Here is a 26,430-nt window from a genome sequence, read left to right on the forward strand (position 1 = left end):
AGAAGTGGAGTGAGGCAAGGCTGCAAAAGGGAGGCTGAGTGATTTTTTTTTAATTAATTTATTTATTTTTGACTGTGTTGGGTCTTCGTTGCTGTGTGCAGGCTTTCTCTAGTTGTGGCGAGCGGGGGCTACTCTTCGTTGCGGTGTGCGGGCTTCTCATTGTGGTGGCTTCTCTTGTTGTGGAGCACAGACTCTAGGCATGCAGTCTTCAGTAGCTGTGGCGTGCAGGCTCAGTAGCTGTGGCACACGGGTCAGTAGTTGTGGCGCACGGGCTTAGTTGCTCCGCGGCACGTGGGATCTTCCCGGACCAGGGCTCGAACCTGTGTTCCCTGCATTGGCAGGTGGATTCTTAATCACTGAGCCACCAGGAAGCCCGAGGCTAAGTGATTTAAATCACAGGTCTGTCTGGCTCCAAGGCCTGGGCTTTTCACCCTTGCCCTCTTGAGTTCACGAGCATCCCCTTGTCATTCATATTCCTCACTCCACATCCTACTCCAAGGTCTAGAAGCAGACCTGGGCAGGGCTAAGTGGCTTATTTTAATTTTTTTGCAAAGCTGTTCAGACCCAAGGGAGGCATCAGGGCAAGGAGAGGGACTCAGGGCTCAGGTGGGGCTGTCCCCTGCTTTCGTGAGCAACCACAGAGAGCCCACTTTCCTGCACAAGATGAAAACGGCAATCTTCTCATGGAGGCACTGGTCAGACGCTTGCCTTTAGCTGAGTGTCTCTGAGCATCACTTTAACCACCTCCCAGACTCAGTTTTCTTCCCTGAAAACTGGAGGTCACAACTCCCACTTCACCAGGCTGGGCTGAGTAGGTACCTGGTGACTTTCAGAGGGAGGGTCAGACGTGACCTCACTGGTGCTCTCCCACCACTAACCCCCAGAACACGAGTGGTAGCTGATGGGCCTAGAGCCGGGCAGCCAACAAACGGATCCAGCTGCTTTAAGATGTCAGGCACGCCCATCCCAGAAGTGATCAAGTTAAGGCTCCTGTCTTGAGGGGAAGATGGCCCAGATGCTCTAGATCCCTTCTAGGTCCATTTGGATCTGCGTTCTTAGCCATGGTTGCACATTAGAATCACCTGGGGAATTTTTAAAACCCTGATGCCCAGTCTCTCCCCAACCATTTCTAGAGTGGGGCCTGAGCTTTTTAAAAACTCTTCAGGGCACTCTAACGTGCCAAGAGGGTTGAGAACCAATGAGTGAGGCCAACTGACCCATTTTACAGATAAAGAAGCCGAGTGGAAGCAAGTTGAGACCACCAAGAGATGTGGGACAGAGCCAGGACTGGGACCCGGGTCTCCTGGGCCCCCGGGCCAGCTGTGTCACTAACTTTCAACTCAGAGGAAGCCCCCAGGGCTCTGTCTGGCTTTGCCCTGTGAGGAAGAGGGCAGGGAGCTAAGACACAGCTGGACAGCCAGGTTGGAGGAGACGGGGTCTGTCTCCCCAAGCACCTGGACCCTCTCCTGCCCTTCTCAGCTCCTCTCCCAGGTCAAACAGCAGCAGAGGTCCCAGAAACAAGGCTCCCCCCAGACCAAATAGGGTCTCCTTGGACTCGAGACAGACAACATGAGCCGAGGGTCCAGGGATGTGGAGAAGCCATAGCCACTCTGTGAAATCTGTTCCATTTTGTTTTAAACTCTTTGGGGGGTGGGGGGCCTTCTGTGAATCACAAAACAATCCCAGCATCTACCACATGCCAGGCCCTGAGCTGGGTGCTAGGTGGGGATGACCCAGGCCCTGCCCTCACAGCCAAGCCCGACAAACCCCATTCCCAACGTCTGCCCTCTGAGAGCAGCCTTGTCTTGGAAACACCATCGCCTCTTTTGCTGTAACCCTGCAGGTAGCTCTGGGAGCGACCCTGCACATCCCTCGGCTCAGCAGGGCAGAACCTGACCAGAGCAGATGTGCAGTTTGCGGAAGACCACACAGCTGCTGAGCGGAAGGCTGGGACCTAACACGGGGCTGGGGAGCGTGTCCCCTCAGTGCCGGACGTAAGGCGGTGGACAGGAGGGCTGGGGGATGTGGGTAGAATGTGGTGGGGGGGACACAGTCTGGGACTTACTGGGCACACACACCCTGACATGAACAGCCTGCTGGGTGCCCCATTTCACCCCAAGAGGCTGGAGCCAGAGAAGCTGCACTCTGCCCCCATCCCTCTCCCAACACACCCCGTCTGCCCCAGCAAAGCCTCCTCCCGCCAACTTCGCTGCTTCCCCAGGCTGCTCAGGAGCCATGCAGCTCCCAGCTCTGCCCCTTTCCTTCCCGATTTCAGGCTGTGTGACTGTGTGACGGGAGCCCACCTCTCCACCTTCTCCCCCGACCTGGCACAGAAGGCTTGGCAGCCCAGCTCCTCCCTGCTCTGTCCAGAGCTGGTGCTACCCTGGACGACTCAGATTAAAACGGCTTCCAGGCTCCTATCTCTGAGTTTCCCCCTCTCCTTTTAAAGATCAATTAAAGCCTCGGCGATGATTCACCTTTGCAGTCTGGGACAGTGCCTTTGATGTCTGCTCCAGACATGAGACCTCTGTTTTTCCAGAGACTTCTACCACGGGGTGAGGGTAGCGTCCCTCCCTCGGGCCAGGGCGGCCCCTGCTTTGCAGAGGTGCCAGCCCCCCAGGCCTTACCCTCTCAGGCTGGGGGTGCCAGGCCCTGACTGGGGGAGGGGGGGTGGAGGGAGGAGGGGAGGGCCTAAGGGAAGGGCCCGTGAACACCAGGAATTCTTTCCACAAAGGACAACTGGAAAAGCGATGCAGCTCCGCTTCCCTTGGCAGCCAAGGGCCACGGAGGGAGAATGTTTAATATAAAAACATCTGACAAAGTACCTTCGGGATATATTTTCTGCATCAAAGAAGGAGCTCTTGGCAACAGGTGCTCTACCCTGACAAGGAAACTTTCGAGCGCAGTTCCCAATTGTTACAGACACCCGGGGAAAGCGTGCCAGTGGGGACAGGAGGAGGGCGAGCCACGGGGCCCGGCAGACAGATGGTTGTGATTAGGCTGGATGCAACCAAGTGCATTTTCTGGAATTTCAGGTCTCCTCAGAAAACCTGCCGGTTCCCCCGGTGATGTAGGCCACCCGAGGCAGAGTGAGGGGTAGGGGCCATCTGCCTCCAGCTCAGAGGCACACAGCCCTGGATGGGCACAGGGCTCCCCCCTCAGCCCAGCAGCCTCCACTCAGAAGCCCATCCACCCACCATCTCACTGATTTACTCATGTATTCATCCAGCAACCATCCGACGAGCAGAGTCTCTCTAGGACCCGGTGACGGTTGTTCATGCCGAATCTCGGGTACCCAGGAACACAAAAGCCCCAGAAGAGCAAGAGCCACTGGGGTACTCTATCTTCCAGGGGGCAGAGAGGGTACCTCGCCAGACCCTGGGGAACCCAACAGGGGCCAGACTGCCTGGGTCTGATCCCAGTTTCACTGCTTTCTAGCTGGGAGACCTTAGGAAGTTACTTAAACTCTCTGAGCCACAGTTACTTCTCCTTTAATTTGGCTAATAAAATTGGCTACGTCATAGAGTTGTTGGGAGGATTCATAAATCTGATTATTAAATGTGTTATGATCTGTCTTTATTTTTATGTGTTCTCTCTCTTTTCTAGATTTCTTTGTCCCAGGCAAAAATCCATTCATTCATTCATTCATTTATCCCACATTGACCTCCGGCTATTGGCTAGGCCCTGTGCTGGATGCTAGGCGAGGTCCAGAGCCCCTTCAGTACCAAGTATATCCCAGAGGTCCTCTGGGCCCAGTACCCACTACCTCTCGGTTCCAGTCCATTCCTCCAGATTTAGGACATCATCTCTGGATTCATCTTACCCTATTCCCCATCTCTCACGTATTAACCTTCTAGCCACAGATAAACTCACAACACACAGTGCTATTTGCATACCTCTCTGCTTCTGCACAAGCTATTCATTCCTTCTATCTGACAGGCCATCTATATCCTGTTGGCCTCCTGGTGAACTCCTACTCATCCTACAAAACCCAACTCAGAATCACTTTCTCCTTGAAGCTTTCCCTGAACACCTCATTCCCACCCCAACAGAGTCCCCTGCTCTTGTTTCTGTGCTGGTGCTAAGGCTTGCCCACATCTCCACAGCACTCAGCAAAATCATTCACCATTCTTTGCTTGTTGTCTACCTCTCCCTCCTAGACTATCAGCTCCTAAAGGGGAAGGTCCTGGCTTTCTTCACTTTGTAGCAGCTGCACTGGCACGCAGTAGGCTCTTAATACATGCTCAGTACACTGACTTGTCACCCCAAAGCCTACGGTCAGAAAACACACCAGCCCTGGGATCCTTTGTCAGGGACCCCGGAGGATGCAAAAGCTGTGTGATCTCTGGTGAATCAGTCGCCTTCTCTGGGCCTTGGATTTGTCATGGGTTAAGTGTACCCTCACTCTAGTCCCCAAGTTTTCATACTCTGGGACCAGGGCTGCCGGGGTAGGGGGCAGTACACCAACCCGCCTCCCTCTGCATGGCCTTGTCCCAGGCTGTAGTTTGGCTTCGAGACAATGATGAGAAGCTAAGATGCTGCAGGCCAGAAGCCCCAGCTCTCTGTACAACCCCTCAAGGCCTAGGAGCTCATACCCTCCTCCTGGAACACATAAGCATCAAGGAGCCCCTGAGATCAGTGGCCCAATGGCCCCAATGTACAGCTGAGCAAACTGAGACTAGGGAGTGAGGCGCTTACCTGAGGTCATACCATAGGGTAAAGGGCAAGGCCAAGCCTGGAACCCACGTAGGTGCACTGCTCACCACCCTACGTGCTTCTTGGCAAAACAAGTTGGCCAGGCCTCCTCCACAAATGCCTGGTCCTCTGTCATTCCTGCCCTTGACTCCCTCACCACCTCTCCTCCAGCTCCAAACAACCAGCCCAGGAAGAACAGGTCCCCCTGTGAGATACCTGGGAGGTTTTAGGGAGGGAAGAAGGTTGTTTTTTTTTTTTTCCTTTTGTTGACCAAAGCTACAACAAAAACAAAAACACACGGCAGAGATATGATGCAAGGAACCAGAGGTGAGTATGCTCTCTCCCCACCCCCGCCCCAAGAGGAGGCAAGGAGTCTGGGGCTATTTCGGAATTGGAAATGGTAAGCTGGTCCCAAGAGCCCAGCGTTAGTCCTGCAACCCATCCACAAATTTCCAAGCTGGAACCTGACCCAGTGGGTAGGCAGAGCAGGAGTGGGCCACACCCAAGGCCACCTCTTAACCCATGGGGACCTACCTAGGTTCAAGGCGAGTAGTGTCAGGGCACCATCTGCCCCAAACTCCAGGTAAAACGTCCTTCCTGCTCTCCAAAGCCAAATGGAACCCTCTTTTCAGCTAAAACTCAATCCCCCGGCCCTCCCACTCTCTCTTCTAAACCACTCACTCAACACGTGGCACCCCTAGACCCACAGGCTCTGAGCACTGTCACATGTTGGGACTGAGCACAGTCATCTGACAGCAACGTTATCCGGGACCTGCCTGTCACCCAGGTGCGAGCAGCTGGTAAAAATTCACCAAGCTGGACACTTGTGTACTCTGTATATTATAGCAGAAAGTTTTTGTTTTTAAATATTACCCAGGCCTTGGCCTCCTCATGCCTCATCTCCCACTAATGTCAGGTACTTTGCTTCCCAACCCCTCTACCCTCTCCTTTGGTTTCTCAATATCAGGCTGTTTTCACACTTCCAGGCCTCTGCACTTGATATTCCTTCTACCTGGACCGCATCTCCCACCCCCCAAACCTTGCCTCTTTGGTGGATTCCTATTCATTCTATAATACCCAACTTGGATATCACCTCCTCCAGGGAGTCTTCCTGGGTCACCTCCCCACCATACCAAGAGTCAGTCACTAAGCCCTTCTTTCTCTTTACTGCCTCTTATTCTACTTCTCATTATTACTATTTGTGTCTTCACCTGTCTGTGAGTACCTTGAGGGCAGAGATGATGTAATTCTTATCTCTGTGCTTCCAGCCCAAGCACAGTGCCTGGCACACCATAATGGCCACACCTACCACATGTGTGCCAAGCCTTGGCTGATTCACTTGGCATCATCTCATTTCACCCTCACCATAAGGTGACACGTTATTTTCATCCTCATTTTACAGGTGAGAAAACCAAGGGTGGGAGTGGTTAAGCAGCTGCCCCAAAGCCCCACAACTAGGAAATGGCAGAGGCGGGACTTGAACCCAGGGCCCAATGGTGCGCAGCCCATGCTCTTCAGCCCACCTTGCTAGAGAGGCTCAGCACACACTGACGGAGCTGAATTGAGGACCTCGGAGAATGAGGGAGCTCTAGGGTCGTTCTGGACCAGGGTCTCTGAGGCGAGCAAGCTTGGGCCCTAGAATCGGGAAGCAGCAGGAAATGATACTGCGCTAACTCACTCCTCTCCTGGCTTCTGTGAGCACTGACACACATCAGACAGCACACAGTTCCACAAAGGGGAACCTCCTCAGGGACCACTGAGAGGAAAAGTGGCAGGTGGATGGGCAGCATGGACCCATCTAGGTTATGGCCTGGCTCCACCTCCTATGCTTGCTGGGCGGCCCTCAGCGGCTCTCCTAACCTCTCTGAGCCTCTGTTCCCAAACTCTGCCAATCTACAGAATGCACGAATCCTGGAGAATGATCTGTGCCCTTGAGGAGCTTAGAGTTTGGCTGGTGGAGGAAAGATACCTACATCCAGCTGAGCCCCCAACTCTCCACACTGTCCTGAGTAGCTCCTTTTCTTCCTGGGCCTTCTCTTCAAAGTGAGGGGCTCGCCCTCACTCACACTCTAAAGAAACCAGCATGCTCTAAGGACTGAGATACTGGTACACACAACCAAAGTCAGACAAAGGGACTGTCTGGTCCCCATGACAGGCAGCTTGCACCACGTCTTGCATACAGTGGGTGCTTAATAAAGCATTTGAATGGTTATCCAATAGGCACTAGAATAGGATACTAGAGGGGAGATACTGGTTCCTACAGAAGTCCGCCCAGTGCTCCACGCTCCAGCCCCACAGCACTGGAGTCAGGCAGGCCTGGCTTCTAAATGCAGCCCATCACCTCGGGCCCTGGTCAACTCCCAGAGCTCACTCAGCACCCAGCACTGAGCCTGGCCTAGCTCCTCCTACCTCATCCAGGGCAAAAAGCTCCTTGTGTCACGCTTATTCTGTTCCTCTAGCCTGGAGCCAAGAGAACCCAGCCCTCAGAGAGGTTGTTCCCATGTGGCCCTTGATCCTGCAATTTCTTTGAATTATCGCATATCCTGCCTTTAATTTGCCAAGAAGAGTTGCCCACCAGCCACTCACACCTTAGTATGAATTTAACCAGCTAATCTTGCTTTCCTCCGCAAACTAAATCGAAATAAAGGGAATGGGGGGTGGGGGTGGAGGTGTTGCAGAGAGGAAGAGGATGCCCCTTAGACAGTCAAGGGGCAGCAGTTAGGCCAGGAAACCAGAGTGTCGAGGACCTGAAGTGAAGGCACCCCAAAAAGGGACTTCTAGGCTTTCAATTTTTCCAAATCCCACTGAAGACTCCAGGTGTAAGGGTCTTTACTTAGTGGAAGCTCCATGTTCTGGCCCCCTACTGGGTGACCTTGGTGAAGTCACTTGCCCCCCTGAGCTTCAGTTTTCATGTCTGTTTAGTGGGGATCACATATCGACATTTGGAGCCGACGTAGAGGTCAGATGAGAGGGTGTCAAGCATTCAGCAGAAGGCTGAAACAAGACAGTCTCCTGTCCTGCTGCTCCCCACCCTGCCCACCGATGCATCCTCAACTGCCCTGGCTGTGACTAAGCCTCAAAATCCCCCCATTTCCCCTACAGTGGCCTCAGCAACAGGACGGGAAAGTGAAACAGAGACCTTGGCGCTGGATAAAAATAGCCAGCCTCAGGTCGGGTGCTGGGATTGTCATTGTGCAAAACAAATAAGGGCAGCCTCCGTCCCAGAGCTGCAGACACCCTGCTCCAGCAACCCCCCTCCCAAGACGCTGAGAGAGGCCAGGCTCTCAGGGACAGCGCTGCCCACCCCCACAGGATGCAGGGAGACAGAGGGGGCTGCGGGTGGTCTCCGGGTGGTCGGCAAGGTTCACCCGGTGGGGACACGGAGAAGCACAGAGCCCTGTGCCTCCTGCCAGGCCCCAGCCCTGTCCCTAGTACTTCAATCAGGAGAGGCTGTCCCTGGCCTCCTTTTGATCCCTCCACCTTGCCAGGTGTGGCTCAGGGAGGAGGATGGGGATCCTCGCTGTGGAAGGCTGCGCAGTCACACCGTTCAGTCTCCCACCCCAAGCCTGCCGCTTACAGTTTGGGAATTTGGGCAGCTGGCCTTGCCATGAGCCTCGGTTTCCTCACCGCTGAAACAGGGGGAATCAAATGTGTCTCACTGGGTTGTGATAAGGAGTCAGCGAGATGAAGAATGACCAGCAGTCAGCCAAGTGCTTAGTAGTGAATGTCAACGTTAAATAAATAAATGTCAGCATCAGCATCCTCACGATCTGTCCTTGAGCATCAAACGCCTGGTCTGTCCCAATGCATTCTACCTGCCTGTGCTCCTCACCTTTCTGACCTCACCTCCTGCCCTGCCTCCCATCTTTGCAGGATGCGTCTTGCTTCACCATCCACTGAGACAGCTCTGGGCCTTCTTCTCACCCTGCAGGGCCTCCTCCCTGAGCCTGTCCTCCAAGGTGACAGCCACACACAGCCCCAGCTCTACATGCATCCAGGAGGCAGGGGCAGGGCCAAGCCATCGGTCCTGGGATCTCCACGGCACAAGTAAGCTAGAAAAGCTGAACTGTGAGTCCGCAGAGTGGGAGGAGACCCACGCCATCCCTGGGAGGGGCCTGGATGACTACAATGGGGAATGCCTACCAAGACCACCTGCAACCCAGACCAATCAACCCCCAAAAGGAAATCCCAAACTTCCTCCCCAGTTCCTTCAGTCCCTTAGAATCCCAAGGCAATGGATGCCAGATTTTCTCATGAGAGCCATGCAATCCTCATCCACGGTAAAGAGCATCACATCAGGGCCTTCTCACCAGTCAGTATCACCCAGATAGCTGGGTGGGAATCCCAAACACAGGCCCACTGGGCCCCAAAGGCAGCCCAACCTAATGGCCTCAGGGTCTCCGGAGACCTTCCAGCCTCCAGAGGGTGCTCTCTCCTGGGAACCGGATGTAGGGAGGGGCCTCCTGCAGGTGCTCTGGGGTCTGCTCTTTCCAGCCTGTGTCACACACCAGGCCAGCTCTGGGATGACAGAGATCAAAAGAGATCACATCTGAGAACATACCATGAACCTGTAAGGCACCTCCACACACAGCAGTTTCCGCCATTAACAATGAGGGGAAGGGATGATGAAAAACTACCCATCTGTCCATACAACCAACGCCAGCGCAATCCATCTAAATTAAATACGCTCTGGCGGTTGGCAGGGACATGGAATCATGCATTCAGAAATACTTTTAAGCCTCTTGCTTCAAAATTATATGTGGCTTCCAACCACACAGGCACAGAGGAAGAAGAATGGATTAAAACGTCCACTTCTTGTGTTCATCTGGTTAGGTCTTTCAGGGAAAGACATTTTAACAAGTAGGGCCAAAAGGCAGGGATGAAAACAAAGTGGGCCAATGAGAGGGGCCACCAGAGACCAGAAGGCAAGTGGGACCCAAAAGACCTAGACCCCAGTACCAGCTGCGCCATAAGCTCTACTGTACCCCTGGGCAAGTCACCTCCTGCTCTGGTTTCTAGTTTCTCTATCTTCGAAACAGACATACTCTTGTGATCTCCCACGGCTGTGATGGAACATGGAACGGATGGGGAAGGGCTCTGGACACGGGGACTGGACAGGCAGCCCTGAGCAGCCAACACTGGGACACCCGTAGAGTCGTGGGGAGAGTACAGCAGGAATGACAGAGCTTCATGTGAAGTAAGTTCACTGGAGGTACATCCAGCCCTTGCAGAGAAGTGGGGGACAGAACAGTGGTCAGAAGCACAGTGACATGGTGGCAAATGGCTCTGCTCCTACGTGATCCTGGGCAAGTCATTTTACTGCTGTTCTGAGATGATGATTCTAAAAGGGCCCGAGTATAGGATGTGGCCCAAAGTAAACACTCAATAGATAGCTACAATGACTGTTGTTGCCATTATGACAGGGTGTGGGGTCCAGGGAGGACAGCTCAGATGCAGGCAAACAGAGGCCTTCTCAAAGAGATCCAGCCATGCCTGCTGGGGAAGCATCTCCCGCCCGAGGGGCTGTCACCCAACGCAGCACAGAGCCAGGCCACAAGCCCCAGCTGTCCTCACAGCACACCCTACCCGCCCGCCATGCTCAAAAAAGGCCCCACAGACCTCGGCACTTGAGCCCCTCCTGGCTCTCGAAGCCCCCGGGTCACCACCAACATGTCATTTCTCAAGGAAAGCTTGATTTAGGTATTCCCCAGAATGTGAGGGTCCCTATGGCCAAGTCTTAAACGTGGGAAGTAGGGAAGGCTCCAAATCAGGGTTCTCTCTGCTTTCCAGCCCAGCACCCAGTGCTCAGGGAGAGACACGGAAAGCAGCAGCCTCTGGAAAACTCCTCGCTTGCTAGATTTTCCCCCATGACCATTCTACCCATTCCATTTCCTCCTCTTCTGACCCTGCGCATCGGTCCTTCCCCAGAGCAGGGACAGTAGGAGAAACCCAAGAAGACAAATGTAAACAAACACGTCCATTTTGCTGTCTCTCAGCAGCCTGGGGAGAGGATCCCTTGCAAAATCAGGATGGAGAACTGGGCTGGGTTTTTATCATGTCCACAAGAGAAAACTGGTCAGAACATGGATTGCCAGGCACCTGAAAAGTTCTCATCCTTAGGCCTCATTCATACAGATTGTTCTTAACCCCAAGAACACCTGTGATGAAGACCCTGGCAGTCTTCTCCTCGAGGGGTGGGAGGCCCAGGGATAAGAAAAGGAGGGGGGACATCAACAAGACCTCTGTCAGGCCCCTGCCACTGGTCCCCCTCCTATAAAGTTCAACACAATGGCAACATGCAGGGAAGAAAGAAATGCCAACCTGAGAATTCACCCGGAGCCGTGATGAGGGAGTTGGTGGCCTCCGTTTCAGTGTAAGACAATGTGGAATCAGATAGATCTACAGGAGGAAAGAGAAAGAGAACTTAAGTTGGCTATGGGGTGTTCCTCTCTTCTTTCTCAAGGCAGCATGACCCTCACAACTTTCTTCCGCCACTCCCCGTCCCACGATCGCATGAGACCAGGCCAGCCAACCCTGGAACTCTTCTGGAAAATGCTGACTGCTGCAGCCCTGGCACCTGAAAAAGTTTCAATTGCTCTGGCCACAGAAATAACCCAAGTTCAGGGGACCGAGCAAGTAGTAACTTGGAGCCTTCTTGGGTAAGGTTAAATTAAGCCCCTAAACAATTCATAGCTGCTGTACTTAATTACAACCATTAAAATTCTTGAAGTTGTTCCTTCTTGCTTCCTTCCTTCCTTCCTTCCTCCCTCTGGAGCTGGGGAAACTCTGTTTTAACAAGTTACCAGCCATCCTCACTCTGTCCCGCTTACACCCCTCTAATTAAGGGCTCAAGCATTTGCTCCCAGATTAACTTTTTTCTCTCTCCCCTCCCCCACCCTCACATCCAAACCCACTCCTAGAGCAACTTTCAATGTCTAGACTATTTTTTTCTTTTCTTTTTTTTTTTTTAAGGCGTTCATTGTTGTTTAAATAGTTTTAAGTACCTCACATGGCGTGCGCTATTTGTTTTCCCCTGTCTGCAGTGCACTTAGATGGGGAAGGGAAATTCTTTTGCACGTTTTCTCTTGAACGCTGAGCTATTAGCGGGACAAGCGGATGCCTTGGGGGGCAGGCCGACTTGCAAAGTTCTTCCTGGGCCTCTGCCACTGCTACCAGCAACGGGGTGTTGTCCCCGTTAAGGGACACGTCTGTCCAGGAGTTGGAAGGCATGTTCTTTCTGGGAGGCTTGTAGTATCTTTCATCTTCTCACCCAGCACAACCCAGATGTGGCTCGGCTGGTCCCACCTGGCTTAGGAGAGTCACTCCAAGCTGGGGAATCCTGGCACAAAAACCGTTAGCCTAGGCCCTAGCTAGCTAGAATTCCATTCGATCCTGTAGGAATTTTTTCTTTCTACCACGTGGCTTGGGGAGCGGGAAGATGAAACGTTAAACAATTTGGCCTTTTTCTTTCTTTTTTTTTTTTTTTTTTTCTTTCTCGTTTCCCACTTGCCAGATGCTGACTGGGTGTTCTGGGTTTTATTTTGTTTTTTTGGTTTCATGTGATCACAGTGGCTTAGAAGTGAACTGACTTTTTGTTTATGAAAAACTAACAATGCAAGGAAAAGAAAATAATACAAAAAATAACTCGGACTATTTATCGGGGCCTGAAAAAATTATCTGCTGGTCAAATATGTTTGGAGGAAAATAGGGACAGATGGAAAATCTCTTTAAAAGAAGATAATAACCTCAATGCCTTAAGTGGGAACCTCTTTGCTTTTCAGACCTAATCTTCCCAAAGTGTTCAGGCCCCAAGTCTTGCTGCCACTATTGTTCGAAGTAGCAACACCCCAGGCTGAACCCTGTTTCTTAGTGAACCGCTGTAGAGCCAACACAGACAGCTTTATGAACGTTCCAGGAGTGGGGGTGATGGGTGTTTTCCATCCTTCGCACCTATAAGTCCCTGCCGTGCACTCTCCAAACGTTCACATCTAGTGCTTCTAGTGAGGCCCTACGAGGCTGCTGTAGAAAAAGAACACTCCCAACCTTGGTCACTGCTCGAGCCCCAAGGTGGAACCCCATCTGGAAGCTGGAGCCCCAGGTTCGAGTCCCACCTCCACTCTTACTCAGCAAAATCAGGGGTCACCAGCTTTGCCTGCAAAGGGCCCCGTAGTGAATATTTTCAGCTTTGTAAGCCCTACAATCTCCATTGCAACTATCCACCTCTGCTGCTGTCCTGAGGAAGTGGCCACAGACAGTACAGCTGGGTTCCAGAAGAACTTTGTTATGGACTCTGAAATTTGCATTTCATATAGTTTTCACATGTCACAACAGACATGCTTCTGCTTTCGGTGTTTTTTTTTTTTTTTTTCTTAACCATTTTAAAAAGTAAAAACCATTCTTAGCTCAAGAGCCACACAAAAACAAATGGTGGGCTGTCATTTTCGGACCCTTGAGTTGTATGACCACCAGCAAGTGTCACTTCCTCTTTCTCCGACGCAGTTGTCCCATTTGTAAAATAACCGGGACACCTGCTGATTTCCAAATGGTCACTTTGCCCCACTGGATGGAGTCCTGATTTTTGTGGCTTTATCACCGGCTGACCCACGATTCCTTGGGGCAATGATCCTTGACATTCAAGCTCAAGTGCTACATTTACTAAGAATGTTTGAGGGTTTTCCTTTTCCTCTACTAGAATGAGGGATCTTCTAAGCGACTAGTGCAATTATGTTAACTTAAAAAATGCTGGGCTTCCCTGGTGGCGCAGTGGTTGAGAGTTCACCTGCCGATGCAGGGGACACGGGTCCGTGCCCGGGTCCGGGAAGATCCCACGTGCCGCGGAGCAGCTGGGCCCGTGAGCCATGGCTGCTGAGCCTGCGTGTCCGGAGCCTGTGCTCCGCAACGGGAGAGGCCAAAACAGTGAGAGGCCCGCGTACCACAAAAAAAAAAAAAAAAAAAAAAAAAAAAAAAAAAAGCTGAGATGGGCCTGGAAGGGAAGGATGGGGAACCGCGGAGCTGAACAGGGGCTGCTCTGGGTTTCCGCCTCAGCCCCACTGCTCCTCAGCTGGGCGGTTCTCCCTGACCTTCGGCCTGATTCCTTGTCTACCAAGTGACAGGGTCCCACCAGATGACTGCTCCAGTCCCCCAGAGAACTAAATGAAGCTCCTCCATCCACGGTATGACCGTACTTCAGAAAAAACGAGGAAGTTGCCGCCGTTAAGCCACTGACTCATACACCGTCATGGGACAGCCTCTGTCCTCCTAGACTGAGAAGGACAAACTCCTGAAGGGACCCGGTGGGCACTCCTGTCTCCACAGGGGGACCTGGAAGGAAGACTGGACTGGATGCCTCAGAGTTTATGACACTTAGAAGTGACCTCCCAGATGATGCTGACACACGCTACCGGGAAGAGGCCTTTACCAAAAACAAAACAAAACCCACTTTTTGTGGTCACTGGTGGAATGTGTTAGCATCAGTGCCACGCCGTCTGACTTTTAAAGCTCGAGTCCCACGGTCACAAAGTCATTCTCCCGGTACTATTCAGGCCATACTCACCCCACCACTGGGATTCTCCACTGGAGGAAATGAGCCATTTCTACTTTTAAAACCACATGGATCTACCCCAGCGTACGGGCTGCTCATCTAGCCCCAAGGCTTTACAGAAAACACGTTCTACCTCTGAATGGGCCCTGCCAACAAAGACACTACCACTGAGGGGTACCCTCCATGCCAGGGGCTTGGTGTACCAAGACACTTGCTTTCTAAACATTCCAGCTGTTGTTTCTGCCCAGGTGAACTTCTTGGCTTAAAAGACCGGGGGCGGGGGCGGGGGGGAACATACAGCTCGTCTCAACAGTGATCATGCTCAGCCTATGTGTCATAGTGCTAATTAATACACACCAAAGGAGAACCACGTAAGGCTGGGAGGGAAGGAGAGGAAAAGAGACAGAAACATCAACCCACCAGCATCAACAAGATGTTGAAGCTGAAACCCATTCGTCTCCCACAGGCCCATGGTTAAAGGTCACAGAGAGGTTAATGATGAGCGAGGAATTTCAAGACGTAAATAGCCCGCTGCAAAGGCACTGCAAAGGCTGGGTCGGCTCTGGCCCAACTGGGGGTGTGTTTGTAAAACTTCACCCACCACATTTCAAAGGCAACCAGGCTGGTGATCCCTCCCTCCCCTCCTTCTCTGGCCCTTCAGCACTGAGGCAGGGCCCTGTGGGAGCCTGGAAAGGAGGCACCTCCTCAAAGGTCAGAAGGAGGACACACTTACCCAGTGGCTTGTACTCGTCGCGAGGAGACAGCCGAGAGTAGGGGGGTGGCGGTGATTCTGGAAGACAGGAGACAACGTGTCACTGCTGGGATGGGAGAGTTCACACATGGGGGTCCTACATGCTTTTGATTATTGGTTTCCTCAAATAATAAACCCAGCTCCCAGGAACCCAGCACCTCTGCTGCCCCAGTCCCCTGGAACAGCACTGCCCAACAGGGAAAGCCACAAACTTGGGGTACAGACCTGGGCTCAATCCCTGCTCTGTCACCTCTGGCTGTGTGACCTCAGGCAAGTTACCTCACCTCTCTGAGCCTGTTTCCTCGGCTCTAAAATGGGGACAATAATCAGAGACCTCCCAGGTTTGCCAGGAGGGCAAAAGGAAATAATGTATGTAAAGTGCTCAGGACAGCTCTTGGTACTGCAGAAAATACCTCCACAAACAGTAACTATTATTATTATAATGAGAGAAACAGGGGTACAGGGAAAGTCAAAGCTAAGGTGGCCTGTTAAAATACAGGATGCTCGGTTAAAGCTCAATTTTGGATATACATGGCATAAACTTTTAGCATAAGTATGTCCCTTGCAATATCTGGGACATACTTATACTAAAATATTATGTGTTATTTATCTGAAATTCAAATTTAACAGGGCATTCTGTAATCTTCTTTGCTAAGTTTGGCAACTCTAGTCAGAATTGACTGACTGCAGAGGCCCACATAGACATAGGAGATCCCTTTCAAACAAACTACATTAGAGCAAATGACCTTCAGGGCAAGGAGGAGGACATGATTGGTTGGAACCCAGGAAGCCAAATCCAGCTCCCTGGATGGGAGACCTTAAACCAGTCACTGCCAGCTCTTGGCTTCAGTCTCCCCCTCTGTAAAGAGAAGGAGTGGAACACACAATCTCCGTGGCCTTCCAGCTCAGACCCTCTGCGATTCTTTATTGTCTATGGTATTTTTCTTTGGGTTTCCTTTCATTTGCCTAAAATACTTGTCCTTAAAAACATATACTTTGTCTTCAGAAGAATTCCTTAGGCCTCTTGCTTTCTGGGAAGTAACAATTTGCTTAACTAAGTAACAATTTGCACGAATGAAATGACCCTTCATTTTCCTTAAAAGAAACTAAAGACCATCAAATCGCAAACTAAAACAAACTCTCAGTGGTAGTAAAGTGGTAATAACTATTATTAGGCAGGTATCAGGAATGACACAAGGGGTAATAAGTGTTTTTCACAATTATAATAAGGCACAATTAGTCGCAGGAGCAGGCAGCTTCACCTCTTCCCCACCCCGGCTTTTCCAGCTAGAAATGAGTTCAACAAAGTGAAGGCGCTGGAGTCTAAAAACAGGGAATCTTTTGTGGACTGGAGTTAGGGAGAAGGAAAATGAATCATGGATTAGCCACTGGGAGCGAAGCAAACATTTGCTGAATGTGTACCCTCTGTCTCTCTCTGTGCTGGGACCTTTCCATTTCATTCACTGTATTTTATTCTTTTGGACCTTAGGTACAGAGTGGTTAATCATGCTCATTGGGTACCTATTTTCATTTCCTCCTTTCTTAAAAATAAGTAAGATGACCATTATCGTTCCCATTTCACAGATGAGAAGACTGACTTGCCCACTGTTCCCCAGCCAATCATGGTGGAGCTGGGATTTGAGCCCAGGCCTGACTCTGCTCTACACCCCAATGAGACAGGCAGTCAAGAGGAACCCTATCTTCTACCCCTTCATCCCAGCTGGGTCTGGTACATCATATGCACAGAAAGTGTTCAGTAAACAGATGTGGACAAAGACAATAGTGACAAGGATAATGGTAAAGTTGGGGGCATCAGTGGACAAAAGTGTGGAGAAAGAGGACCTATGGGACCAAAAGGGTGACCCAAAGGAGACCTCAAATAAGACTCAAGGAGGGGGTTTATTTGCCTTCAGTAGGAGCCCCCTTATCCACCAGTCTTGGAGGGGCTAGAGACCAGACTCTCAGGACAAGAGGCGAAATACAGGTAGGGCTAGCGCTCCACAGGGAAAGAGAATTGAAGCCAGTGTTCCCACTGTACAGAGGAGAAGACTGAGGCCTGAAGAGTAGAAGTGACTCCTTGAGGGCCAGACAGGGAGCTGGTGTAGAGGCAGAACCGGAGGCTAGGTATCCTGACCCCCAGCCTCATGTCCTTTCCACTACCCCACTAACTTATCAGAAGGTCTGCAACTCCTGTGTCTGGGTTCCTCTTGCAAACATCTAATTGGCTGAGGCCCAGGCCATACATAGTAGGGAGCTCTGGACATCTGCCCCCAGATCTGTCCCCCAAAGTGAAACCTGGCAGCAATGGGCTGCGGAAGCTGGAGTCAAGCCACTGTAATCAACCCCAGCATCTCTGCCTGGGGCTGCTTACCTGGGGCCTGTAAAGGGTTGGCGGGGGGAGCTCATGAAGATCCCCCTCACAGGAGCCGCCTGGGCCTTGAGTGACACCCACCACCCATGCCCACACCTGGGCTGGGGGCTCTAATGCATGAGTGAGACAGAAAGCATATCTACAGACTTGGGACATCAGACACACCAGCCAGTGAGGAACTGCAAAGCCTTCAGGAGGGACTTTACCAGCACCCACACCCCGCTTCGTTCCAGCAAAACGATCTGCACAGAGATTGGAGGCACATCACCAACTTCCATCCTAGGCAAGTAAAAAAGAGACTGCACCCCAAGACACGGAGATTTAGAATGTCAGAGGTCCCCCCCAACTCAATTTCTTATTTTAACTGATGGGGCAAGTGGGGTTGAGGCAGGTAAAGGGCCCACCCAAGACCACACAGGGAGGCAGGAGATGTTATTCTACTTCAGCTGAACAAAGGGGGAGGCCAGTTCAGGACCAACATCAAGTTACTTTTAAAAAAAAACAACAGAGTTATCATTTACATACCCTAAGATCTACTCTTTTAAAATATACAATGCAGTGGTTCTTAGTACATTCAGAGTTGTGAGACCAATACCACCAACTAATTTCAGAACATTTTCATCACCCCAAAAGGAACCCTGCCCCATTCACAGTCAGTCCCTATTCCCCCAACTCCCAAACCTCAGGCAACCACAAATCTACTGTCTATCCTCATGGGTTTGCCTATTCTGGACGTTTCACACAAATGGATTCCTACAACAGAAGGCCTTTTGTGTCTGGCTTCTTTCACTTAGCATACTGGTTTCCAGGCTCTTCCATGCTGTCTCTTCTATCGTACTTCATTCTTGTTTATGGCTGAATGATATTCCACTGAGTGGCTATATCACACATTTTGTTTATCCATCTGTCAGCTAATGGACATTCAGACCGTTTCCACCTTTTGGCTCTCAGGAATAACGCTGCTATGAACAATACTGAGGAACCCTTAACTGGCACCTCAGCCTCACTCCAACACATCCACCCTCCCTCCACAGATCTGGGAGGATGGAGCCCCAGGACATGAACTCAGGTAGGACAAAAGGTCAGAAGAGAAAGCGTAGGCTGCCTCCAGGCCCTCTGTCACCACACTCCCGTCTTAGAAGCTATCTTAGTACTTAGAAAAGTTGTGTTGATTTCTAAATAATAACTTACGTGCTCTAAACTTTAAGGGGAGAACTCTTAGAGCCTGCAGGCCCCTCAGAAAGAAATGATCATAGGCGGGCGGGAGGGAGGGAGGGAAAGAGAGATCAGAAACTCCAGCCCCCCCAGACAGCCAGCCTCAGGCATCAACTTCAGGAATCTCCTCCAACTTCCTTCATAAGTGAGAGCAGTCAGCCAGGGGCCGAGTGTACCAGAAGGCTAGCGCTCTCAGCCCAATGCAGCTCAGCTTAGCTCAGCAGAGACGAGGCTCTGGTTAGCCCCCAGGGGGTACTTAGCCTTTCGGGATCTAGACCCTAATTCTAAAGCCAGAAGAGTTCACAGCCTCTCCCACTGCCTGGTAACCTTTCAGTTGAAGACATTACCTTCCACCCCTATCTGTACAGCCTAGCATCTTGCTTAGGAAAGGTCCATGCGCCTCCCTGTGCCTCCCAGCTTTCACCCTCCCAAGGGGTGCCCTCCTGGGTGCCTGTCCCCTCCAGCCCCAGGACCTGAAGGCTCAACCCCAAGCCCCAGGGTGGGAGACGCAGAAGAGAAGCTCCTGGTGCTTTAAGGCCGGCAGAGCCTAATTGCCCAGATTCCCCCGGCAGCCAGATAAACAGCGCGGCAGGCTGGCGCCAGCAAGAGGCAAACTGCACATTATCACCCCTTCCTCACCTCCAAGGAGGAGCTCGGAGGAGCAGGGCGGGCAGGGCTGAGGGGCCGCCAGAGGGGCCGCCAGAGGGGCGGGGCGGGGGCTTGGAAGCCCAACTTGAAATTGATCTCATTTCAAAGGGATAATGCCAGGCCAAATAAAAGGAAAACTTTCTAGCCCATTCTAATTCCTATAGTCCTGGCCTGGGAACCCTGTGTTTTCCTAGGCGGCCTCCTCCAGTCGTTTAGAAGTTCTCTCTCGCTCTCTCTCTTTCCCTGGCGCAATTTGGATAATAGTAATTTACTGAATATAATTACAGAAAAAAAAAAGTGGTGAAGCAAAGAGCAGGAGATTTATTCCAGAGTTAATGGATACTTTCGGGAGAAAGGAGCTCTATAAACACAAGTTAGAACTGTGATTAAAGTATTTCTCCACATTTCCGTCCACATAGGCACCAAGCTCAGCGAACTGGCTTTTCCAGGGACAGAAAGATACACCAGAGGGAGGGAAAGCTAGGGCCTGACTCCCACGGGAGCGGGAAGCCCAGGGCAGAGCTGGGCACACAGGACCCCACTTTCTGAGACAAGCATGGGGGAGAAGGCAGGCCTGTGTCACCTGGAATCCTCCCAGCAGACCCTCAGAGATTCTGTTCACCACTCCCTCGCTTTACAGATGAGAAAAGAGGCCCAAAGAGGGGAATTGGCCCCAATGCCCCAAAGCAAGTTGAAAGATGGAGCAGGGTTTGCTCTGAACAGCAGGGGGCCGCACTGCCCAGAAAGGGGCCATCTCACTAGGGATCCCTGTGGGGGTCAGGGGGGCACTGGGGGGGCCGGTGGGTGTCCCTCAGTTGGCCCACTGGGTGTTCCAGCGTACTCTCTATGGGTGTACCTGCCCCAGTGCCCCAGCCCTCTCCCCCAGAGCCCGGGAAGGAGCAGTCAGTCTCCTTATCAGGACGCGCACGGCTGAGCTCCAGCTATGCACCCGCCCAGCTCCAGGAGCCAGGCTGGCGGCCAGGAGGCGGCGGTGGGGTGGACAGCAAAGGGCTCCCCCAGTCCTCAGTCCTGGCGGCCCAAGCCATCAGGCAGGGGATGGAGCAAGAGGATCAGCCTGGTGCCTACCGGAAACTTCCCAGACCACCAGTCCTCCCTATGGCCCCCGGCGTGGCTTGAACGGGCTGTGGGGGGCGGGGCTTGGGCTAACGAAGTAGCAGGAGAACAGGCTCAGTCCCTGCAACAGCGCCTCCTTCTGGGAGGAGAAGAGGAGTCAAGTGCCAATGCTTAGTCTGGAATTTGAGGTGGAGAACGTTTCTAGAGCCGCCCCCACTGACCCACAGAGAGACCGAGAGGTTACTCCTCAAAGGTCAACTTGTCGATACCGGCAGGGCAGAGCCTAGGACCAGGTCTATGGGTCAGAACCATTCCACTGCAGTTTGCCCATCAACTTAAAACTGCTCAAGGCCACCAAACTCAAACCAAGACCCAAGCTGACTTACCCAAGGAGTACGGGCAGGGTGGGTCCTGCCTGTCTCCAGTTTTCTTCACCCCACCCCTTCCCACCCTCACACCTGAGCCTGACTGGTACCCTGACTCCCAGCGGGCCCTCTCCTCCTCCCCGACACCCACCTCCCCTTACCCATCCATCCTTCAAGGCCCCGCTCCAGGTTAGAGCTCTGAGGCTCCTAGAGGTGCTCCTGTTACATGCACACCCCACAGTGCTCTGAGAGTTCAGACCCTCTGGCCTGGCCCTGCTTCCCCCATCTCTGTCCCAACTCTCCCCCCGCCGCAACCCGAAGATTCTGTTTCTTAAGGGCATGGATCCTACTCATATTTCCACTCTCCCCACTACAGCACCCAGCATGCTGCCTGGCACAGAGTAAGTGCTCAACAAATATTCGCTAGCAGACTGATGTGGTGAGAGAGAAAATGCCCAGCGGGGCCTTCTAGAAGAGCAGAGGGGCCCCCACCAATTCTCTCCCCCTGAAAACGGGACCAGGGACGGCAACCACAAACAGGGCCCTCCTCCTCAGAGGCAGGGAGGAGCCAGGGTGGAAGAGGGGAGAAAGCCACTTCCAGGGAAAGCTGTCAGAAAAGGAACAAGGAGCACAGAAAGCCCGCAGAGGGCCACAGGCCAGCGACTGCCCAAAGCCCCTGAGAATCAGGCCTGGAGTTGACCATGTGGGGCGCAGGGCAGCCAGATCAATGCTGCCTCTCCCCACCCCAGCCCCCATCAGTGCTCTCTCTTCAGGAACCACCACTGAGGCACCGTCCTTCCCCTCCAGCCACCACCCCAGACACCAACAAGACACCTGGGACAAATCCATGCTTCTAGCCCCACCCTCCCCTTCCACGCTGGGAGTCAGGAAACCTGTGTGATCTGACCTTCTTAAATGCCCCCAGGCTGGGTGCTGCCTCTCTCCAGAGGAGCCAGGCCGGAGGAACTCAGAGCCTGCCCAGACCCAACAGTCTATAACCCTCTGAGAGTCCCAGCCCTGCAGAAGCCCCAGTACCACCTAAGATGCATACACCCAGAAGATGCTGCAGGCTAAAAATGTGTGATCCCTGCAGTGCAAGGGAAGGGGGCGGTGGGGTGTGTGTGTGTGTGAGGATGCAAGCTTCTGGCCTGCCTGGAGTCTCCTTCTGTCCTCACCTCTGCTACAGCACCCAGGGCCTGCTCAGGTAAGCAGGACTGGGTAGATGGTGTGTGCAGAAAAATCCCAAGAGGACAAAGAAGGGGGGCAGTTCTCAAAAGTACTAAAATATCCAGCTTCCTTCCCTACCTAGACACCTCCAGGACCCTCGGCTCTCTAGAAAAGCTGGGCACAGGATTGAGAATGATGATGACAGAAGGTCCTGGCATTTGACACCCAAGGGATGCTGGCAACAATCAAGAGGCAAAAGGGCAAGAGGGTGATCTCCACTCTGAGAAGGGTTACCCCGCAAAAGCTTTGCTCCAAAGTATAGACAGGAACAAGTGGGACAATCTACAAACACTTTGGACTCTAGTCATGAATTGCCTACACCCAATTTCACGACATATATCTACCTGGATAAGACAAAGCATAATATACCGTAGGTATAGGCATATGCACACAAATGCTACAGGCCGGGGCACGGACTGGGGGTAAATGGGCTTGGGGTGGGGGGGTGGCACTCAAGTCTTTGGCCTTTCCTAGACCTGCCCTCCTCTTCCACCGTCTGGAAAGCTGGAGCCTGCCTCAGGTCCCTGAAGCTGCACAGAGAAAACTCCAACGCGCACCCTTCTCAGTTTGCCAGAGCCTTAAGATGAAGTTGCCGTGTGCGCCCACATCCCCACTCCCCGGCTCTCCTGCCAGCGTGAGGCGCCTCCACTGGGAGCTCCCACGCTCCAGGGGCACCCGGGGGAGCACCCGCAGCTCCACCCGCCCGCCAGAGGTGTCAAGGAGAGACAGGAGGCCGCGGAAGGGGGCGGGAGGTGAACCCCGAGGGCCCGCCGGGCGCGGCGCGCTCACCTGGCCCGCAGAGCCGGCTGAAGTGGTAGGGGTTGCAGCACACGGTGGGGCCGTCGGCGGCGGCGGCGAAGCTGTGGCAGCCGCACAGGGGCTTGAGCTCCACGGCGTGCTGCAGGTCGGGCCAGCGGAAGAGGCGGCCGAGCAGCAGCTGCGGCGGCGCGGGCTGGCCGCCCAGGCGGAGGTCGGCGCGCGGCACCAGCACGCAGCCGCCCGGCACGCCGCCGCGGGACTCCACCGCCTCCAGCAGCGTGTCCAGCGAGCGCTCCTTGAGCCGCTTCAGCAGCGAGTACGTGACCGTCTTGAGCTCCTGCTCGAGCAGCAGCAGCCGCGAGCGGGCTTCGCGACTCCGCCCGCCGCCCGTCGGCTCCAGGGCCGCCCCGGCCAGGGGGTCGCCGGCGTCCCGGGGCGCGCCGGCGGCGTCCCGCTCCGAGAAGAGACAGCAGGTCACCGTCTCGCAGTCACTTTCGGGCAGCCAGCCCCGGCCTCCCGGCTCCGCCACGTCCAGCGGGGAGCCCCCAGAGCCGGCCCCCGGCTCCGACATGGGCCTCGGGGGGCCCCCTGAGCGCCGGCGCCTCCCAGCGCCCTGGGCGCCTCGCTGTCCCACCGCGTCCCGGGGCCGCCTCAGGGCTACCGGGCGGACTTCGGGGCGGCCGCAGCCTCCGCCTTCTCGTGCCCGCGGGGCCGGCTCAGCTCGGCTGCCCACGCTCCCATCCTCGTCGCCGCCGCCGCCGCCGCCGCCGCTGCCTTCCTCCCGGTCGGGGACCACACGACTTCGCCAAAGTCGCCGCACCAGCCCCGAGCGTTTGGACCTGAACATACGATATCCTTTGGCGCCGGGGGTGGGGGGGAGGCGGTCTCCGGTTACCGGGGGTCCGTTTCCTCAGCGAGGCGCCGGCTGCGCGGGCCGCAGCCCCACATGAAGCTCTGCCGCCGGGCGCCGTGCAGACCGCGCACAGCCTGTCGTCGAAGGGGCGCCGCAGGGCTGCAACATGAGGGAGCTCGCCAGGGCGGGACGGCGGGGAACGCGCGCACGCCGAGCCGCAGTCCGCGCTCGGCCCGCGACTACATGGACCCCGGCGCCCGGGCAGCTCAGCAACTCCAGCCCCGGCTCTTTAGAGGGACTGCAGACTGCGCGCCGCCAGCAAGACCCCGCATGGGCCGGAGAGCCTTCAAAAGTTATGGGGCTGGTCCATGAGCACAAAGCGCTCGCGCCGAACCCCCCAAATGTGTCTGGGAAGCCCTGCCTTTAAAACCCAAGCACTTCACTACATGGGCTTTTCCTGCAGGATCCGAAAGGCAGGCTTGTTGATACCCTCGGCTTCCTTCTTACTCCCTGCAGAAAGATAAAAAGAAAAAGAAAAAGAGGAAAGAAAGAAAAAGAAACCCCAAACAAAACCAAAATCCCTGGAATTGCATGCACGAAAAGCCAACTCCGTCTCAGGTCCCAGGCGCTAGATGCACTTGGAGCGAATTTCTCCTGAACGCGGGTGTCAACACATGAGTGGAAACTGTAAAAATCCCAAAGAGCTGCTGGGAATCCTTAATTAAAAATGCAATCCACCGAGGCAGAGGTCGTAGCCCGCCCCACGCTGCGCTCGGACGCCCCGGACGCTGCGGCTGCAGAGGTCGCCCCCCTCCCCCCTCCACAAAAAGTGCCTCCCGGTGGCCCCGTGGTCCCGGCGAGGTCTGGCGAGGCAGCGCCCGGCGGCTCTTTCTCTCAGCTCGTCTCCCTCGCTCGCTCCCCCGCTCGGCTCTCTCTTTTTTGTTCTCCTCAAACGCACACTGAGGGCCCCCGGAGGAGCGCCGCGGAGTCATTGGCTGCCTCCCATCATATGCCAGTCTAGACACTTTGGCGGCTCCGCGGCGCTGATTGTTGCGCAAACAAGGTTTCAAGTTTCTTAACTCTTAAAGGAGAACACGTCCCATTGCAGGGCCCGAGGCTCCGAGGGGCCGGCTCCCGGGGCGGGCCGAGCCCCGGCCCCCGCCCCACGCTTGCCCCAGCCCCCCCGCCCCGGGCCTGACAGCGCCCACGGCCTGCTCTCTGGCTCGCGTGCGCCGCGGGCACGGATGCGAGCGCGCGCTCGCACACACACACACACACACACACACACACACACACACACACGCGGTTACACAAACCACGGGCGGGCTGCTCGAGGGCTCGGCGGACTCACTAAGACTAGGACGCAAACGGGGCGCTTTGCCTCTCCCTGGCTTGTGCACAAACTTACAAACACACATTGCACTTTAGAATTGGTACAAACCCCCATCCCAGGGAAGGCTAATAAAAATGGGTGTGCGTGTATGCTTTCCTGGCTTGCGTCTCTTGGGAGCAGGGGGCGGCTGATTTGTTGGAGTAGCGGGAGCTAGCGTGATAGCACGAGGTTTCCACACCCCCTGCGCAAAGTCAGGGGTTGGCCGCCGGGCCAACCGGGGGGCGTGGAATGCCTCGCGCAGCGGGACTCTAGGCTTACTCGAGGTAGGGGAGTTTCAGAGGGTGGGGTAGAGGCGGGGAAGGTCTTCTCTCGGGCCCCTCTCGGTCGCCAAGTCTCTTTACCTCGGAGCTAGGCGGGCCGCCAGCCGTCCCGGGGTTGGGCGACTCCTCCACCCCCTTCCCTTCCCCAGTTTATTCTCTGCACCACGGAGAGGGATGTGGGTAGGGCTCGTGATTTCCCCAGCGACGTTTCACCATGGCAATGGGGGTGGGTTGGGGGGCCGGGTCCCCCCTGATCCGGGGCGAGCTGGTGGGAGCGCGGCGGCAGCAGCGAGCCGCCCGGCGAGGTAAGGGTTAAGGCCGCTCTTGCCCCTGGAGCCGGCGCGGCGGGGTACCTCCTCGGGCGCTCTTGCTAGTCCGAGGGTGGCAAAAGTTCAAGCTTGTAAAGTCAGGATTGGCCCCGCGCGGAGGGAAAAAAGGCCTGGTCCCCCCTCCCACCCCGGGCGCGGCGCCGATTGGCCGGGCCACTGAGCGGGCACCGCCCTCTCCCCGGCGCTTGGCGGCCCCGCCCCCGGCGTGGTGTCCCGCCCCTTTCCGGGCAAGAACTAGACCCGCACTGAATGAAAGAAATTCCGCTACTCTCATTGGCCCAGGGCTGGACGCCATTTCCCCCCCCTCCGCCCGGGCCGAGGGGTTGCAGGCGCGCGGGTTTCCCTCGGGAGTTCCCACGTGTGGGACTGGCCTTGTGAGCGTGCTGCGGTGCTAGTCCCCGGGCGGGCCCGAGTTGTGTGTGCGCTGGGGGAAGGCCGGTGTTTGCAGGAAGGACTTAGAACCCTTTGCTGAGCTTTACCTGGAGCCAGGTACCGTTCGCTCCGCTCCCTCTGGGAGAGGCGGTTACTCTCGCGAATGGTGGGCCGGACTTAGAAGCTTCCCATCCTTCATCCCCTTCTTCGTTGGCCCAATCAAAATAGATGTCTTGGCCTCCGTTTGAAAAACGGAGATGATGATGCCTGTTCTTCACAGAAACATGAGGAACCTAGGAGACAGTGCCTTTTAAGTGCACAAATCGTAAGCAAACAGGGTGAATTTTCACAAGTGAACAAAACACCTGTGTAAGCAACACCTAGAGGACAACGGATCTTGTGGCCCCTTTTCAGTCACTTCTGACCCCTGGGGAAATGAATGCGTCTTAAAATGCAAGGAGAAACTTAATGTGATGTAAAGTGTTTTCTTTCATCAGGGTATCTTCTGGTTTGGCTGTGGATTACAATAGCTTGTGCTTACTATGGGCAAGGCCATGTTCCATGCAAGCATTACAAG

At 54.3% G+C, this 26,430-nt stretch overlaps 1 protein-coding gene across 1 annotated transcript in view; it reads right to left on the reverse strand.

Annotated features, from left to right (window-relative positions):
• SMAD6 (SMAD family member 6) overlaps positions 1 to 24,536 on the reverse strand; it is a 75,473-nt gene extending 50,937 nt beyond the window's left edge. Inside the window, exons 1-3 of the mRNA XM_060097126.1 lie at positions 22,677 to 24,536; positions 14,970 to 15,026; positions 11,017 to 11,094 (exon numbers count right to left, since the gene is read on the reverse strand). Coding sequence (XP_059953109.1) covers positions 11,017 to 11,094; positions 14,970 to 15,026; positions 22,677 to 23,493 — 952 coding nt within the window. The 5' untranslated portion in view covers positions 23,494 to 24,536. The remainder of the gene's footprint in view (positions 1 to 11,016; positions 11,095 to 14,969; positions 15,027 to 22,676) is intronic.
• Positions 24,537 to 26,430: the final 1,894 nt, after the last annotated feature.

The sequence above is a fragment of the Mesoplodon densirostris genome, chromosome 4 (assembly GCF_025265405.1).
Source record: "Mesoplodon densirostris isolate mMesDen1 chromosome 4, mMesDen1 primary haplotype, whole genome shotgun sequence".
NCBI lineage: Eukaryota > Metazoa > Chordata > Mammalia > Artiodactyla > Ziphiidae > Mesoplodon > Mesoplodon densirostris.